Source organism: Temnothorax nylanderi, unplaced genomic scaffold (genome assembly GCF_030848795.1).
Source record: "Temnothorax nylanderi isolate EJ_2023f unplaced genomic scaffold, tnyl_v1.0 TNYL_tig0013_pilon, whole genome shotgun sequence".
Taxonomy (NCBI): domain Eukaryota; kingdom Metazoa; phylum Arthropoda; class Insecta; order Hymenoptera; family Formicidae; genus Temnothorax; species Temnothorax nylanderi.
Window position 1 is genome coordinate 530772 of NW_027249075.1, and position 16747 is coordinate 547518.

The following is a 16747-nucleotide window of genomic DNA, read 5'->3' on the forward strand; positions in this document are numbered from 1 at the left end:
ATTTCTGTATGGATAGCTCCTAGCTCCTAGATAAAAAAAAATTGCCTATGGCTAATTTCAGGGGGCGCCACAAGCGCAGATTCATTCACTTTGCAAGTGTTGCAAGTTGCAAATTGCAGTAATCCGTCGCAGACGTCGCAGTCCGTTGATCTTATTGTTAGATATAATATTTACGTTTAAAAACAACTTCTCGCGATAAGGACGGTTGTTCGGTAAAAAAGAAAAGGAAGACGAGAGATCCCCACGCGTAGGAGTCCCAGCGTGAATTTAAGGGAGACATCTGGACCGCAGACATGACGTCGAGTTTTGATAAGGTCATCAGCGGGACATCGTCGACGGAGGCCCGCACGCTCAAGATTCTATGCGTGGGACGCGTCTGTCTCGACATCATTCAAACGTGCGTGCAATATCCTTCGGAGGATTCCACTCAAAGGTCAGTGACGTCCGACGTCACGTCGTCGATTTGCTCGCGGTCAATTCAAATAAATTTGCCCCGCGAGCACGCGATTACGCTATTGGTCGCGTCCTTTAACCTTAGGTATCGATATATGGCGATATTTAAACGCTCAGGGTTGGCCGTTTACGCTTAAAATATAATAATCTACATCTACATGTGTACAATGAATAATCTAGCTAGTTACGCATAATCGAGCATTTATATTTCGTCAGAAATATCGGAAATTTATGTCTCGTTTGCAATTTTATTTTTAGTTACTATTATAATAGTAACTATTTAATTTTTTCACGAACTGCGAATTGAAAATCTTTCAGCCTATATAACAAGAAAGCGCTTAAATTTTACTTTTTACGAAAGATGAGAGCACAAGAATATGGATAAAGTATAGCTAATTATATAAGAGACGAAATTTAATTGTAGTGTCAATATAGTCTTGTTATCAGAAAGACGCTAATCAACAGCCTTCTTGAACTTTGACCGTATATATATATATATATATATATCTCTGCTACATATTACATGCCTGTTTTATGATTTGGTGGATATTTACATAACAATAACAAGATTAGAAAATATTATGAGAGTATGTATAATTCGAGATCCTTATTCCTCCGAGAATATTAAATATTTTCCAGCGTTATCTTTTATTTTACTTAATTGAAATCTCAATGATATTAATTTTTTATCAAAATCTCACGAGATTTTTCGAAAGTAAATTTACTTTCTCTCCTGAAATTATTTAAAGTAATTTACGTTCGTGGAAATATTTGCGAGTTTATAATTTTAATTTAGACATTTCTCTAATCTGGATATAATCTCTTGTTGTAAACATAATTTTCTAGATCCACCGATTATAGATGGCAAAGGGGAGGCAATGCGTCGAATACTTGCACCGTGCTATCATTAATAGGACAGCCGTGTGAGTTACTGGCTTGCTTGAGCGCAGATGCAAATGTTAGTTTTATGCAAAATGATCTGCGAAAATATAAAATTGACTATTCCCATTGCCCTATGATAAAAGGCAGTGGGTGTCCTGTCGCGACCGTCATATTGAATTCAAGCAATGGATCACGCACATGTGTATATCACAATCAAGGCTTACCCGAGTTGACACTAGAAATTTTCGAACAACTTAATTTAGAGGAATATAGTTGGATTCATTTTGAGGTATGTCTCGTGATGCAGGAAATAATTCACAGCTGTGACAAGATAATTGAAATATTTCCTGGTTTTAGGGAAGGAATACAGATGTAGTGCTACCTGTTATTCAATATATACAGAGCTATAATAATTCATTAAATAGTATGTCTGATCGCATGCCAATTACGATTAGCGCAGAATTCGAAAATCCCAGATTAGAATTAATGGATCTATTGCCGTACGTTGACGTAGCATTTGTATCAAAAGATTTCGTTAAGAATCTGGGTTTTAATAATATGAGCGAGGTAATACACAACATCGATCAAGACATCAAGTAAGGAATACGCCAATTAAGCTTCGATATTTATATTTAAAAAATGTGTCAACATGACATTTTGTTATATGAGAGGTAACTCATATGTCCTTTTAGAAATGCCATTATTTGTGCTTGGGCAGAGGAAGGTGCGATCGCTCGTACTCCGTGTGGCGCAATAGTACAATCGCCAGCTTTCCCACCAGAAAAAGTAATCGACACTTTAGGTGCGGGTGATACATTCAATGCAGCTGTTATATATTATTTGAACAAAAGCAAAGTTGAGTTTATGCGCAAATATGAAGAAGAGGCAGCTTCCACGAGTGATACCAATCAAACAGATGATAATGTCTCTGATAATGGCACTGCAGTTAAACGAGATATTGAGAAAAATTTAGATCCGGAAAGTTTGGGATATGATAGACTGAAATTTATTACTGAAACAGTTCTTCAAAAGGCTATCAAAATTGGTTGCCGTATTGCTGGTGCAAAAGTAGGATTAAGGGGATACGATAATCTTGATGTAATTTCCAGTGATATTTTATAACAGAACTTTTAGAACATTAGAATATGTCCATATAAATTTTTTATCATGGTGCTTTAAATAAGAACAATAATAATAATATAATTTATACAATTGCAAACTAAATGTTTGTGATATGTATATTTTATCTATATATTATATTATGATTATAAATGATAACAATAATTATTTTTTCATTGTTTTAAATGATAATTGTACATTATATTTTACTTATATATATATATATAGACTACAATATTTTATATATCTACATGCTATAAAACATGTTTCAATATATTTTATATTAATAATGCGGTTGAAAAAACTTTCAACAGGATTACATAGTTTTATCATAAGTGTCCTTTTTCTACAAATCTTTGAAAGTTTGTTGAAATCAGATGATACTATTTCAACATCAGAGTTAATATAAACTCTGTTATACTAATATTTATTAATTTTCGGGCAATCTTGAAATCAAAATTCTATAAAATTCTGTCTATATTTTAATTCCATACGAATGTAAAATAATGGTAATTGCAAAATGTATTATTACGTTCTGACTTATTTTTTTGGATAAAATATTTTCATATAAGTAAATATCTTATATATTTCTTAATCTTCTTCATACGCACCAAAATCGGCGAAGTCTCTTATGCACTCAAATGCTTTGTCCGGTAAATGTCTGAAATAAAAATGATAATTTTATCATAGACGTATAAATAACAAATGTCGGGAAAGTGTTTGAAAAAAAATTATATTTTTATCATAGATATAAAAATAATAATCTTAGTACAAAAGTATTCAATATTATCAATATATTTACAATGAATTGTCCTGCGATTTATAGTCACATATTTAAAAATACAGTGTATATATTATAATTAAATTTTTTTGCGTTGTTTACATACCTTCCTAGTTTAGATATGGGCAACCAAAATGACGGTATGCTTTTATTTCTATAATTTCGTCTTTGCGCATCAATGATTGATGAAGCCGCTTTCTGCGGTAGAAGTTCTCCCATTAATCGTGGAAATCTATATGGATAAATAAAATTGAATCATTTACCACTAACAACCGCTATAAATATTTTGTTTATCAAATAACGTTATTGTTGTCGGTATAAAAAATGATCTATTAAAAAATGCGGTATTATTGAAGTGAAAATTTTTCGTCGATTTTGGCAATTTATAAAAAAAATAGTTTGCGTGATATTATAAAACATTTGTTGCAGTGATGTATTATTGTATAGTTACCTGATTTTAATATTCTTTTTAACAAATCCGGTACGCACGAAGGTCAAATAAACTGTAGTAAAATTAATAGAGCATTTTCCGTTACTCAGTTCACGTAGTTCCTCAGACATAGCTTCCATAATTGCTGCATGCCGAAACGTATATTAAAACATTAGAAAAGTATAAATACATTAACATTTTTTACAGTATTGGCGTGCATATTACTAAAATAATATGTTTTATATGTATACATATATTTAGTTATAGTCATTCAGTGAACAACTGTAATATCATGAATTAACATTTATATATATATATATATATATGGAGGGGTTAAAGCCATAGTGGTGTAAGTCAATTTTTTTGACCACTTTTTTTTTCTTCTTTTTTCAACATATCTGCATGTGTAGACTGCATCTATGAACTTAACTCGATAGGTTAAAAAAAGTGACTTACACCACTATGGCTTTAACCCCTCCATATATATATATATATATATATATATATATATATATATATATAATTATCTTGTGAGTATTTACATGTTTATAATAATTTTTTAAATTCAAACTGAATTATGTATATAAATGTAGCTTGCGATTATTAGATACGATTAATTGCAAGCTATGTTATATGTATATATGTATATGTGTATATATTTGTTTGTATAATATTATATCATGTACAATATATAATATTATAATCATTAAATAAGGGATGAGTTACCTTTAACTGCGAATTTTGAAGGGCAGTAAACCGTCCCATAAGGAGCGCCGAAAAGCCCTGCTATTGATGACAGTGCCACAACATGACCGTGATTCTTTTCGATCATATTTGGTAGGAATGCTTTCAATGTCTGAAAATAATGTTTATTTGTGAGCAACGATTTGCGAAAGCCTAATTCTCTATGCTCGTCTAAGTCATGTAGTACAGCTTGCAACTTTAACATCTTACAATCAAGTACATTACTTGCCCAATAATGCGCTGTCACATTGACGTCTATAACTTGAGCAATTTCATCGAGACTCTGATTCAAGAATGATTTAATAAACACTGCGCCTGCATTGTTGACCAAGATTGTAACGTCACCTACTTCTTTCTTTACTTTCTCGGCTACCCGGAAGACTTCTTCCCTATCGGCTACATTACACCTATAAAACTCGACTGAAGTTATTATTTAATAGACGTTTTACAGATATTCGCACACGTGTAAATTCTAGTGGAGTAGCTTTTTCACTCCATCGAATCTTGTAAAAAAAATAGCTGCAATTTACCGATACGCATATACCGAGTCCCTTCCCATTCTTTTAATGTCGTTCATTGTCTCGTTGTTTGTTTCTTCATTGATATCCCAACATACCACTGTTGCTCCTAACGATGCATAGCCAATCGCTAATTCCTTTCCGATACCGTGACCTGCACCTGTTATCTGTATAATATATAATATATAAAATATAATTTAAATTATAATTATAATTGTCGGAAATTACAATTTACAAACTTTTGAGGTTCAAAATATCATTGATATTTAAATTTTCTTGTTGAATTGTATGCTTTAGAAAGAACGAATTTACTTAATAAAATATGAAAACGAATGTGTCATCAAATAAAGAATCTCAGCTCAGAGTCTAATTGTAAAATAAATATTTTTCTATTTGCTCTCACGCAATGTAATTTCAGATAACACTTATTTACAGTAATAAAAGAAGAAAATTAGGAATTTGTACATTGCTTCCTCAACATTTTTAAGAGCTTTGTGAGCGAAATAATATTTTGATGAAGCAATGTGTAAATTCTTAATTTATTTGTATGTTTTTTTATATATACATATAATAGTGCCCATATTAAAAATTTCATACGCACCAAAACAATTTCGCCAGCTACGCTCTTTTTCTTCGTTGGAACGATTAATCTGTATACGTCTTCACAAATATAATACACAACTTTCAAAATAAGAAATAATATCTCTGCTAGAAAGAGCAACATATTGTATGTTTTTATCATGATTGTCTGAAAAAGAAAATTTTTTAATAAGAACATTTAGTATCGCGCGGTTGATATAAAAATGTGTATTAATTACATCAATCTTTTTTTCATTAGATGATATATTTTCAATTATATGCTTGTAATTACGTAATTCTGTATTTTAATTATTGTTAATGCGTTAGAATATTATTTGTATGGTATATTATATAAAACAGTTAAAACAAGAGAGATTATGAGTAAAATTTAGTGTTTATTTTCGATTTTTACACATTAAAACTTTTTCTAAAGAAGTTTTATAAAATTAGATAGAGGATATTTGGATAGATAGAGAACTTGACATATTTTTATGTAAAATTATTTCTACGAAAGGTGTAAATTTTGCGAATAATTATGTAACATTATCGTGAGGAAAGTTTTTTTTATAATTTCCTTTTATGAGGAAATAGCAAGCTTTTGTTTCTCTCTTGAAAAGGGATATAGTTAATTTATTATTTTTATTTGTTACAAAAAACTGAGTTTATTATACAGTGTAAGTACGAAAGAATTATTACAAGTACGAAAGGAATAGAATTTGTTTTGTATACCTGATCGTCGTTACTGTTCATAATGCGATGTTAAATCTCTTTTCAATCTTTAGCTGTTTCTCTGACGAAGAGTCAATGGTAACTGTCTGCATCAGAAAACAAGCATTACCTTTTTCATGCTTATTATCGAATAGAATGAATAAAATAATGTATCATTTTAGTTTACATTGTCATCAAGGGAGCTTGTTGTTGAATAAAGAATAAAGTAGAGGTTAAGAAAGATCATTCGCGATCATCACAATAGCTATTGTATGAATCAATGTTATTTTTATGTTAAACAGAATGCGATCTTTATATATTACACGGACCTGTCATATTTCTGAAGTTCCGAATTACATCACTATGTAAATATCAAGCTTTTTTCTAGTATCGAGCGTTTCATAAGTAATATGTTGATTTTATGTAATATAATATAAAACATATAACTATAAACATCTAATAATATATAATAGAATTTTATAGAAGCCAGAGAGGAGAAGGGGGGGGGGAGAGAGAGAGAGAGAGAGAGAGAGAGAGAGAGAGAGAGAGAGAGAGAGAGAGAGAGAGAGAGAGAGAGAGAGAGAGAGAGAGAGAGAGAATTTATTTTGACATATTTTTATTTAAAAATGTTTTCAAGGAAATATGGTACTTTACAAGTAATTACGTAACAACGTCGTGAGGAAAGTTTTTTCGTAGTTTTCTTTTTTAAAGAAATATGCTTTGCCTGCCTTGCAGAAGAATAAGTTTAAATTTAAAATCTTCATTTGTTACAGAAAACCAATTCTATTACATAAGATATATAAATTTGCGTGCCGCATTGCTGCATGGTGCAAAAATATTATTGAAACAGTACGATTATATATTGATGTAAATTACAATAGTATTGTAAAACTGGCTCCTTTATAGCAAAATATGTTTCTAATGTAAAATAATGTAAACTGCAAAATCGACACTATCTTTTGACTTATATATTAGTTTTATTATATTATATATAGTAAATAAAAATTTATATATATATATATATATATTATATGTAGAATATTTGGTTATATCATATAAGAAATAAAAATAAGAATTGATATTTCGATTGACTTTTCAATAGATTAATGAACTATAATATTATAAAATTTTTAAATTTTATATATGTATCTTATGTATTACTTTTTAATCGTCTGGATAGACACCTGAATCGAAGAAGTCTAGTATGCACTTTCTTGCTTTGCCGGGTAAAGTTCTGAAATAAAAATTATAATTTTATAATAGACACAAATAATAAATTCAGGAAAATATCTAAAGTAAAAATAATATTGTATTATAGACATAAAAAATATATAGTAATCATAGTACAACAGTATTTGTTATTAATAATATAACAGAGAATTGTTCTAGGACTCATAGTTGTATATTAAAAAATTATACATTGTGCGTAGTATGAATAAATTATTTGTGGTTTACATACCTTATCATGTTTAAAAGGGGCAGCCAATATGATGGTAAGGTTCTATTTTCATAATTTCGTCTCTGCGCATCAATTATTAACGAGGCCGCCTCTCGCGGTGAATGTCCATTCATCATCCGTGGAAACCTAAATAATCGAATCACTGCCATTATTATACGACATATAAATATCTTATTAAATAAAAAAATTGTCGATATATAAAAAATACCTACTACAATATAAAATGCTATTAACATTAAATTTTTTAATATTATTACAATTAAAATTCGATTTCGTTGAATACGGCAATGTGTAAAAGAAATTAACTGCGCGTGTGTGATATTACAAAACATCTGTTACGATGTGTATAGTTGTAAACTTACCTAAGTTTTGGCTTTTTAACCATTCCGGTATGTACTAGACCCGGATAAATAGTAGTGAACTTGATATCTGATTTTTCATTACTGAATGCACGTAATTCCTCAGACACTGCTTCCATAATTGCTGCGATACATATATCAATATGTTAGAAATGTATACTTTATAATTATACGCGTATATTTTTACCCTATCAGTGTGTTGTTAAAATTATGTGTAATATATATGATGTAATTATACATATATATTATAGTAAAAGCGTGAAAGTCAGTAAATGTATACACTTACAAGAGCTCTCATTTATGAGTGTAGTGAGATAGAGATGTGGGGGGGCTACTGAGCCCCCCCCCCCCCAAAAAACTAATTTAATTCAACCTAATTTGTATCATTGTCATAATGATATTGCTTATTAAAGAAATAAATATGAAACATAAAATTTAGTAGATGTATATACATTGACTAGTAACTGCTTATATAGTTAACTAGTAAATATATACATTTACTGATTTCACACTTTTACAGTAACATATACATATAACTATCTCATTTATTTATTACAAGAGCGTGTGCTTGAAAAAAAACGTAAAAACGACACGTTTTTAAATATATGTTTATATAAACTTTTTTTGCTCATTTCGATGAGTAGAATACGCGCCTGAAGTAGCGGCCGACATAAATAGTTAATTTGTGTAGGTATATATATGTATATGTGTACGCGCGCGCGTATATATTTTAATTAAATTAATATATTTATCTTCATTCACATGATTTATTATACTCGTTCATATAATATTTTATTATTCATATAATATTATAATCGTTAAATAAGGGATGAATTACCTTTAACTGCGAATTTTGAAGGGCAGTAAACCATCCCATAAGGAGCGCCAATAAGTCCTGCTATTGACGAAAGTGCCACAATATGACCGTGATTTTTTTCGATCATACTTGGTAAGAATGCTTTCAATGTCTGAAAGCAATATCTCTTTGTGAACAGTGGTTTGAGAACTTAATTATCTGTATACTCGTCCAAATCGTACGGTACGTTCCGATTATACGAGCAGCAAGCTTAAATATGTATTTGTTTTATAAAAATAAAATGATAGCAGTTGCGTTAATGGTAATTTTCTATATCTCGTAGCTTCGGCATATATGTCTCAGAGAGAGATACAATACTTACCCAAAAATGCGCTGTCGCATTGACGTTTATGACCCGTTCAATTTCATCGAGACTGTGATTCAGGAATGATTTAATAATCCCTATGCCGGCGTTGTTGACCAAGATAGTAACGTCACCTATTATACTTCTTTCTTTACTTTCTCGGCTACCCGGAAGACTTCTTCCCTATCGGCTACATTACACCTATAAAACTCGACTGAAGTTATTATTTAATAGACGTTTTACAGATATTCGCACACGTGTAAATTCTAGTGGAGTAGCTTTTTCACTCCATCGAATCTTGTAAAAAAAATAGCTGCAATTTACCGATACGCATATACCGAGTCCCTTCCCATTCTTTTAATGTCGTTCATTGTCTCGTTGTTTGTTTCTTCATTTATATCCCAGCATACCACTGTTGCTCCTAACGATGCATAGCCAATCGCTAATTCCTTTCCGATACCGTGACCTGCACCTGTTATCTGTGATAATATATAATATATAAAATATAATTTAAATTATAATTATACACGGAGAGAATTTTCTCTTAAAATTTACCCTGAAATCATGGTAGTTGTGGGACAACATGTGCCACCAAAAATTTTATGCGAGCTAATCTGATTAATATCCACCATAAGAAAAAATATTAATATCTATTACATTATAATATAAAATATGTTTGATTAATTTTACTAAAATATATCTAGAAAATTTCAATAATTTTTCAAAATTTGCCAATCTGCTTAGTAATTTTTATTACATTGTTTGTAAAATGTCTTTTGTATATTTTAAAAATTTCTTAGTTGTCAAGTTGTCCCAAGTTTGTAGTGAATTTAAGGGTAAAATATAACAAAAAGTTCTCTCCGTGTAATTGTCAGAAATTACAATTTACAAACTTTTAAAGTTCAAAATATCATTGATATTTAAATTTTCTTGTTGAATTGTATGCTTTAGAAAGAACGAATTTACTTAATAAAATATGAAAACGAATGTGTCATCAAATAAAGAATGTCAGCTCAGAGTCTAATTGTAAAATAAATATTTTCCTATTTGCTCACACACACACACACGCAATGTAATTTCAGATAACACTTATTTACAGTAATAAAAGAAGAAAATTAGGAATTTGTACATTGCTTCCTCAACATTTTTAAGAGCTTTGTGAGCGAAATAAAATTTTGATGAAGCAATGTGTAAATTCTTAATTTATTTGTATGTTTTTATATATATACATATAATAGTGCCCATATTAAAAATTTCATACGCACCAAAACAATTTCGCCAGCTACGCTCTTTTTCTTCGTTGGAACGATTAATCTGTATACGTCTTCACAAATATAATATACCACTTTCAAAATAAGAAATAATATCTCTGCTAGAAGGAGCAACATATTGTATGTTTTTATCATGATTGTCTGAAAAAGAAAATTTTTTAATAAGAACATTTAGTATCGGTTGATATAAAAATGTGTGTTAATTACATTAATCTTTTTTTCATCGGATGATATATTTTCAATTATATGCTTGTAGTTATGTAATTATATATTTGGAATATATTTTAATTATTGTTAATGCTTTAGAATATTATATGTATATTATGTGAGACAGTTAAAACAAAAGAGGCTAACAAGTAAAATTTAGTGAAGATGATTTTCGATTTTTACACATTAAAACTTCTTTTGGAAAAGTTATAAATTTTAATGAATTAAAAAAATTGAATAGAAATAAAGGAGATAGATAGATGGATAGATAAAGAGAATTTGACATATTTTTATATAAAAATATTTCCATGAAAAACTTTAAATTTTGCGAATAATTACGTAATATTATCGTGAGGAAAGTTTCTTTATAATTTTCTTTTATAAAGAAATAGCAAGCTTTTGTTCCTCTTTTGAAGAAGGATACATTTAAATTTATTATTTTTATGTGTTACAAAAAAACTGAGTTTATTAGACGTATATTATATTAGAAGTATAATTATTACAAGTATGAAAGAAATAGAATTTGTTTTATATACCTGATCGTCGTCATTGTTCATAATGCGATTTGTTAAACTCCTTTTCACTTTTCAGCTGTTTCTCGGACGAAGAATCAATGGCAACTGTCCGCATCAGCTAGACAGCGAGTATTATTTATTTCATACCTTTACATGAATAAAGAACAAGCTTGATACCGGTTTGAAAGAAAAAAGGGTAATTGTAAAATGTAAACCGCCGTGACATATTCCGCCGAGAAGCAAGATATTAATATTTAAGATATTATAGCCAATTTGATATACTCAGATATATAGTTTTTGTATTATTTAATGTCACAACGACACAATTACAGGAATTAGGTGGTAGTCATATTTGTCGAAAACGAAGTTTTTTGGGGGGAATTTATTACAAAGAAATGAATTGAATCCGAGACTTGTCTTTTAACACTATGTTTAGTAGAATCATAAATTATATTTAATGCATATTTTCGATTTATAAAATTTTATTATTACAGTTTATGATCCTAATAAACGTTGTGTCAAAGGATAAGTCTCGATTTTAATTCTTTCTTTGTAATAAATAAATTTCTCAAAAAAAGCTTTATTTCCGGCAAATCTGACTGCCTAGTCCCTTGATACATTGATATATCAATGATTTAATATTCACTTTGCTAATAACAAAACCGCGAGCTCTGTTGTAATATATATATAGATTTAGTAAATATTACATCAAATTTCAAAGATGTCATAAATCGGGTCATAAGACGTCTTAAATACGTCTTCCAGAGACGTCTTGAAATTATCCAGACGACCTTTAGACGTTTTATATGTTCTCTAGGATTATGCGTATTTACGTCTTGAAATTATCCAAATGAGATTCATCACGGACTTATAAGCATTTTTTTTCAGCATTTAATGTACTACTAAGCATTTCCATTGGAAATTGCAGGCAAGATTTAAAAAACAGAGATATAATGTTTACTGACAAGACACTTTTTGAGAGGGAGAAGGCAAGAGGAGAAGTGATCACGTGCAACTTATTGGGTCACGTGGCTCGTTATATCTTGTTGCGGAAAAAGTGTAATATTATGTAAGGATATATCATATATTCTTCTCCCTTTGTCCTATTTTGCAAATATAGCAATTACTAACCATTTTTACAAATAAAAATGTTATATTTGTGCACAATAATATATATTACGCTCTTTCCTTTTCTAATTGCAGTATAAGCGTCATACCAAGATGAAACGTATGCTGCAAGCGTTACAGTTTATCAGTGTAAAGACTGTATTATAAATGTACATATGTATATTTATAATATTTATTTCCATCAAGATAGCAAGAAGAATGATATAAGCCTAGGAAAACTAACTGCAATCCAGTTTGTGCGTAATACAGCAAAAAGACAAACGTGGCAAGCGGGAAATATTATAATACAATAAAATTGCGTTCACATCACGTAGTAAACAAAAAAGTAATGCTTAACAACGGAGTTAAAATGTATAATGCCTTACGGCCTTAGACGATGGAGATAAAGTGGTGTGAAAGAATTGATCAGTTTAAGCGAGAATTAAAAGAGTATATTTTATTAACTATAACTAGATAATAAGATATTTAATTATAACACAAATAGATGAAAAAACTAATAAAGATCATTCATTCATTCTCTACATCGAATATAATACATAATATAGAAATAATTATGATGAGATCAAAGATGATAATTAAATTAACCTGCAGTATTTGACATCGAATATTTATCGGCGAATTGATGTCAAATTGACATTAATTCGACTATAAATCATTTCTGAGTGGGTATGTAAACTCTTATTTTGTCATAATGCGATCATAAAATGAATTAATAAATTTTACGCGCAATGTGTCTCGTAGTATCTGTAATCAATCTGTTATATATTTTATAATTGATTTGATGAAGCCACATCAAGAAATATCATCGTGCCTCACGGTACAACTCTGCAAGTGTATACGCGCGGTAACGGTAAAACAGATTAAATATTTATAGCGGGAACCGCTTATAATTGAACTGATTGTGAGATTATACATGAACGTTACAAGCGCATGGCAAAACGCGCTTGACTGATATCTGAATCGTCGAACTGGCTGTAAATATCAAAAATTTTACTTAACACGAGAACAGGAGAGAGAATGGGTGTATTCAGTACTGTAATCATTCACTGTAAGCAGTGAGCACTTATATATAGGCTGGATTCGAGGAGCGCGCTATTAGCGCTATTTGCTTATTCTATCCTTGTTTTACACCTGATGAGTGATAAAGATAGAATGATGCAATAGCGCTAATAGCGCGCTCCCCGAACGCAGCCATAGTGACTGGTTGTTCGTGAGCAGTTCGATTTGCGGTTTTTATGATACTGGATAAGATGAATGTTCCGTCTTATGACATTTGACACATAAGAGTAAAAGATTACGTAAAAGGTAAGAGCCTCCGCACAAGAAACCGTACAAGTGTACGATTTTGAAAAGTGTACGTCGTTTTTCCCCAAATCCGAGTGTTTTAAGTGCAAAAACGGACTTTTTTTCGATAATTACGCGAGAACCGCCTTATATGCTGCGCGGAGGTCTCATTATGCGTAGTGTAACGAAACGTGGGTCAGCGCACAATAAACGTATCGGTTACGGCGTTATACGTCAACACGTTTCTTGTGCGTTGATCCACGTTACGTTACACGCTACGCTATCATACGAGAGTCTTGTGCGGAGGCTCTTATCCTTTTTGAGAAAAATAATGAATGTAAAACGTATTGTGTTCCCAAATAACACAATGTGCAAAATCGGGACATAAGACGTTTTAAAGATGTCATCTAGATGTCCCGATTTTGGACATTAATTGTGTTGTGCTGGGTTCGTACTCGAAAATGATGATTTGCAGTTACGAAAATCAGAAAACAGACCCCATAAAGTTGAATATTCCCTTAAGTTAAGATCAGCTTGTGTCTCTGGGCCTGCTCTCGAATCCTGCGAATTTCGACGAACTAGTCATCGTGTTCAATCAGATATAAATTATTGCCCTTGTCGTCCTTTATTTGTATTCCTGCTTCGCCTGCTTATCAGTTTAAAGTTGCAATCCGCGCAGTGTAATAATAATTAATTGTTTAAATTTGATGACCATGACAGATTTGTCACCATGCTAAAGATGGGCACTATCGTCTACGGATAGATATCAAAAAAGTCAAATAGTCGCATTAACGGTCTACATGACCAACACTCGTACCGAATTATATTATTTTCTATCGATTTGAATCGTTCCTAGTTAAGAACTGAACAGATTTGACGATGAAAGGGTCGCCGTATTAATATCGATTGCTTTGAATTAATAAATGCCCAATAATTAAAATCATTTAGAGGAAATTGTCGTTTATGAAGCAAAAATGCAGTTTAAGTAATATCTGCGCATATTTTTGATCGCATGAATGGAGATCTGTTTCTTTAAAGGCAATTTAGTTAGGAATATATTAGGTGCTTTCCATTTACATCAAAACTCAGATAATTCTCACTTGTGACGTCGTTCTATCCTTTTTGGGAATTAATGAATAATAAAGACAGAATGACATCACAAGTGAGAATTATCTGAGTTTTGATGTAAATGGAAAGCAACTATTGTGAATGTAAAGTGAGCGATGTAAAAATTACGATCACAAAAATGGCGACCGCTCACTGTGAGCAATTCGTGGCCAGTTCCCCCCTTCCCTCCTCACAAAGTTTTCTCAATGGGATCGGAGCAGCTCGGAAATGTTCGGAAACCTTCGGAAACGATCGGAATGACGATTGTTTTTCCTAACCCTCGTTAGCTCGCTACGCAGTGCTACCAGTGCTACGCAGTCGGATACGGATTGTCAAATTCCTTCGGTAGTTATTTCAATTACGAGGTTTACAGAGTTTTAATACCGAAGAAATCGATATAGTGATGAAAAGATTGATATTGTACGTGCGGGTACGTGGAAAAGATAAAAATCCAACTTGTGGAGGCAGTATAACCTAAAAAGCCACGTATGTACGATAATAATATAATAATGTAACACAATCATGTCTTTGATTTAAAAATAATTCATTTTTATATGTCCACTCTATTTGATGTTTCACCTATACAATTATTTTCAGGCAGATATTTAGTTTTCGGTATTTTTACTCTAATGATGAGAAGATACATTTGGTGATATTTGAAAAAGGATTACAACAGAGATTTAAGGTACAATAATATAATATAATGTCTTTTCGATATTATGTAAGAATGATTCATCTTTATACGTTAATAACTCGTTAATAACTATATAATTATTTTCAGCTATTTAGCTTGTGCGATATATTTCATCCTGACGAACAGATTCACGATATTGTATTTACGAATATTAAACAAGCAGAAACTAATTCAAGAAAGGATTGCAACCGAAAAGCTCAAGGTACAATAATATAATTTTGTCTTTGATTTAAAAATAATTTATCTTTAGATACTCATAATGCTCAATTATTTTTAGGTAGATATTTAGTTTGCGTAGTATTTTTGTTCTAAATAAAAAACAAAATATCTCAACATGGTTTGCGAGAAATGCGAGAAGAAATTGGGCAAAGTTATCACTCCGGATCCCTGGAAGACGGGCGCGAGGAACACGACGGAGAGCGGAGGTCGTAAGGTTGGTGAGAACAAAGCTCTTTCCGCGGGAAAGGCACGATTCAATCCGTATACCACGAAATTCGAGATCTGCAGAATATGCAGGCAGAAAGTTCACCAAGTGGGATCCCATTATTGCCAGTCCTGCGCGTACAAGAAAGCCATATGCGCTATGTGTGGTAAAAAACTGATGAGTACAAAGAATTACAAGCAGTCGGCTACGTAATATTTCTAATAATGATGTGGACATATTTGAAACGAATAGTTTATCATGAACATATAAGTTTACCAAACGGTCAAATAGATTTATGGATAAATAATTTAATGATTAAATATAAAGTCTTGAAATTATCATAAAAGACATTGACATATAATTATTGTATAGAGTAAAGCTGTCATGCATTTTTCATTAATCATTAGTATATATATATATTGCGTTAATTTAATGCAAAAAAATGGTACAAGTTTCAAGTGTTATCAAGTTACACAGTACAATTAATAACAAAAATGAATAAAAAATTTATCTTAACATAAGATAAAATGTAAAAGGGAATTCTCTTCACACAAATGTATTTAGTTTGTTATATGACAGTTTACGATAAATATAATAATTAAAAATAAAAGAAAAAAATTAAGGATAGCGTGCATATAAGAAACTGATGCGTATATATTTCGTATAAAATGTTTACACATATGCATATCATGTCTTTTTATAATAATTTCTCTTGTGAAACCTATATAGGCATATGTACAGGTTGGTAAAAATTATTAACACGAACGTATAGAACAAAATAATATTTATGTAACTGTGATATTAATAATATTAATTATAACTGCTGAACTGTTCTGCCAATTTATTTTTCCAGTCCTATTTCATACAATGTATTCCCCTTTGCAATTTCTTTTTATCAGCGAGAGTATTTAATATAGAATTAACT

General features: G+C 30.7%; 2 protein-coding genes and 1 pseudogene across 5 annotated transcripts; 2 read left to right on the plus strand and 1 right to left on the minus strand.

The window, feature by feature from the left end:
- Positions 1-77: 77 nt before the first annotated feature.
- Positions 78-3753, plus strand: LOC139767931 (ketohexokinase). 2 transcript variants are annotated; one of them, XM_071697682.1, is made up of 5 exons: positions 78-433; positions 1300-1376; positions 1479-1624; positions 1693-1931; positions 2028-3753. In XM_071697682.1, exons 1-5 carry the CDS (start codon positions 294-296, stop codon positions 2455-2457), a joined length of 1032 nt encoding a protein of 343 aa, XP_071553783.1. In that variant the 5' UTR covers positions 78-293; the 3' UTR covers positions 2458-3753. The 2 variants fall into 2 exon arrangements, with proteins under 2 accessions (XP_071553783.1, XP_071553782.1); XM_071697681.1 differs by having other exon boundaries at positions 1300-1624.
- LOC139768069 (uncharacterized) lies at positions 2536-11577 on the minus strand (annotated as a pseudogene).
- A 1894-nt stretch (positions 11578-13471) lies between these two features.
- LOC139767933 (cysteine-rich PDZ-binding protein) lies at positions 13472-16650 on the plus strand. Of its 3 annotated transcripts, none has more exons than XM_071697686.1 (4): positions 13472-15190; positions 15302-15389; positions 15486-15600; positions 15680-16650. In XM_071697686.1, exon 4 carries the CDS (start codon positions 15733-15735, stop codon positions 16033-16035), a length of 303 nt encoding a protein of 100 aa, XP_071553787.1. In that variant the 5' UTR covers positions 13472-15190; positions 15302-15389; positions 15486-15600; positions 15680-15732; the 3' UTR covers positions 16036-16650. The 3 variants fall into 3 exon arrangements, with proteins under 3 accessions (XP_071553787.1, XP_071553786.1, XP_071553788.1); XM_071697685.1 differs by having other exon boundaries at positions 14684-15190; positions 15676-16650; XM_071697687.1 differs by having other exon boundaries at positions 14684-15190; positions 15306-15389; positions 15676-16650.
- The last annotated feature ends 97 nt before the right edge of the window (positions 16651-16747 follow it).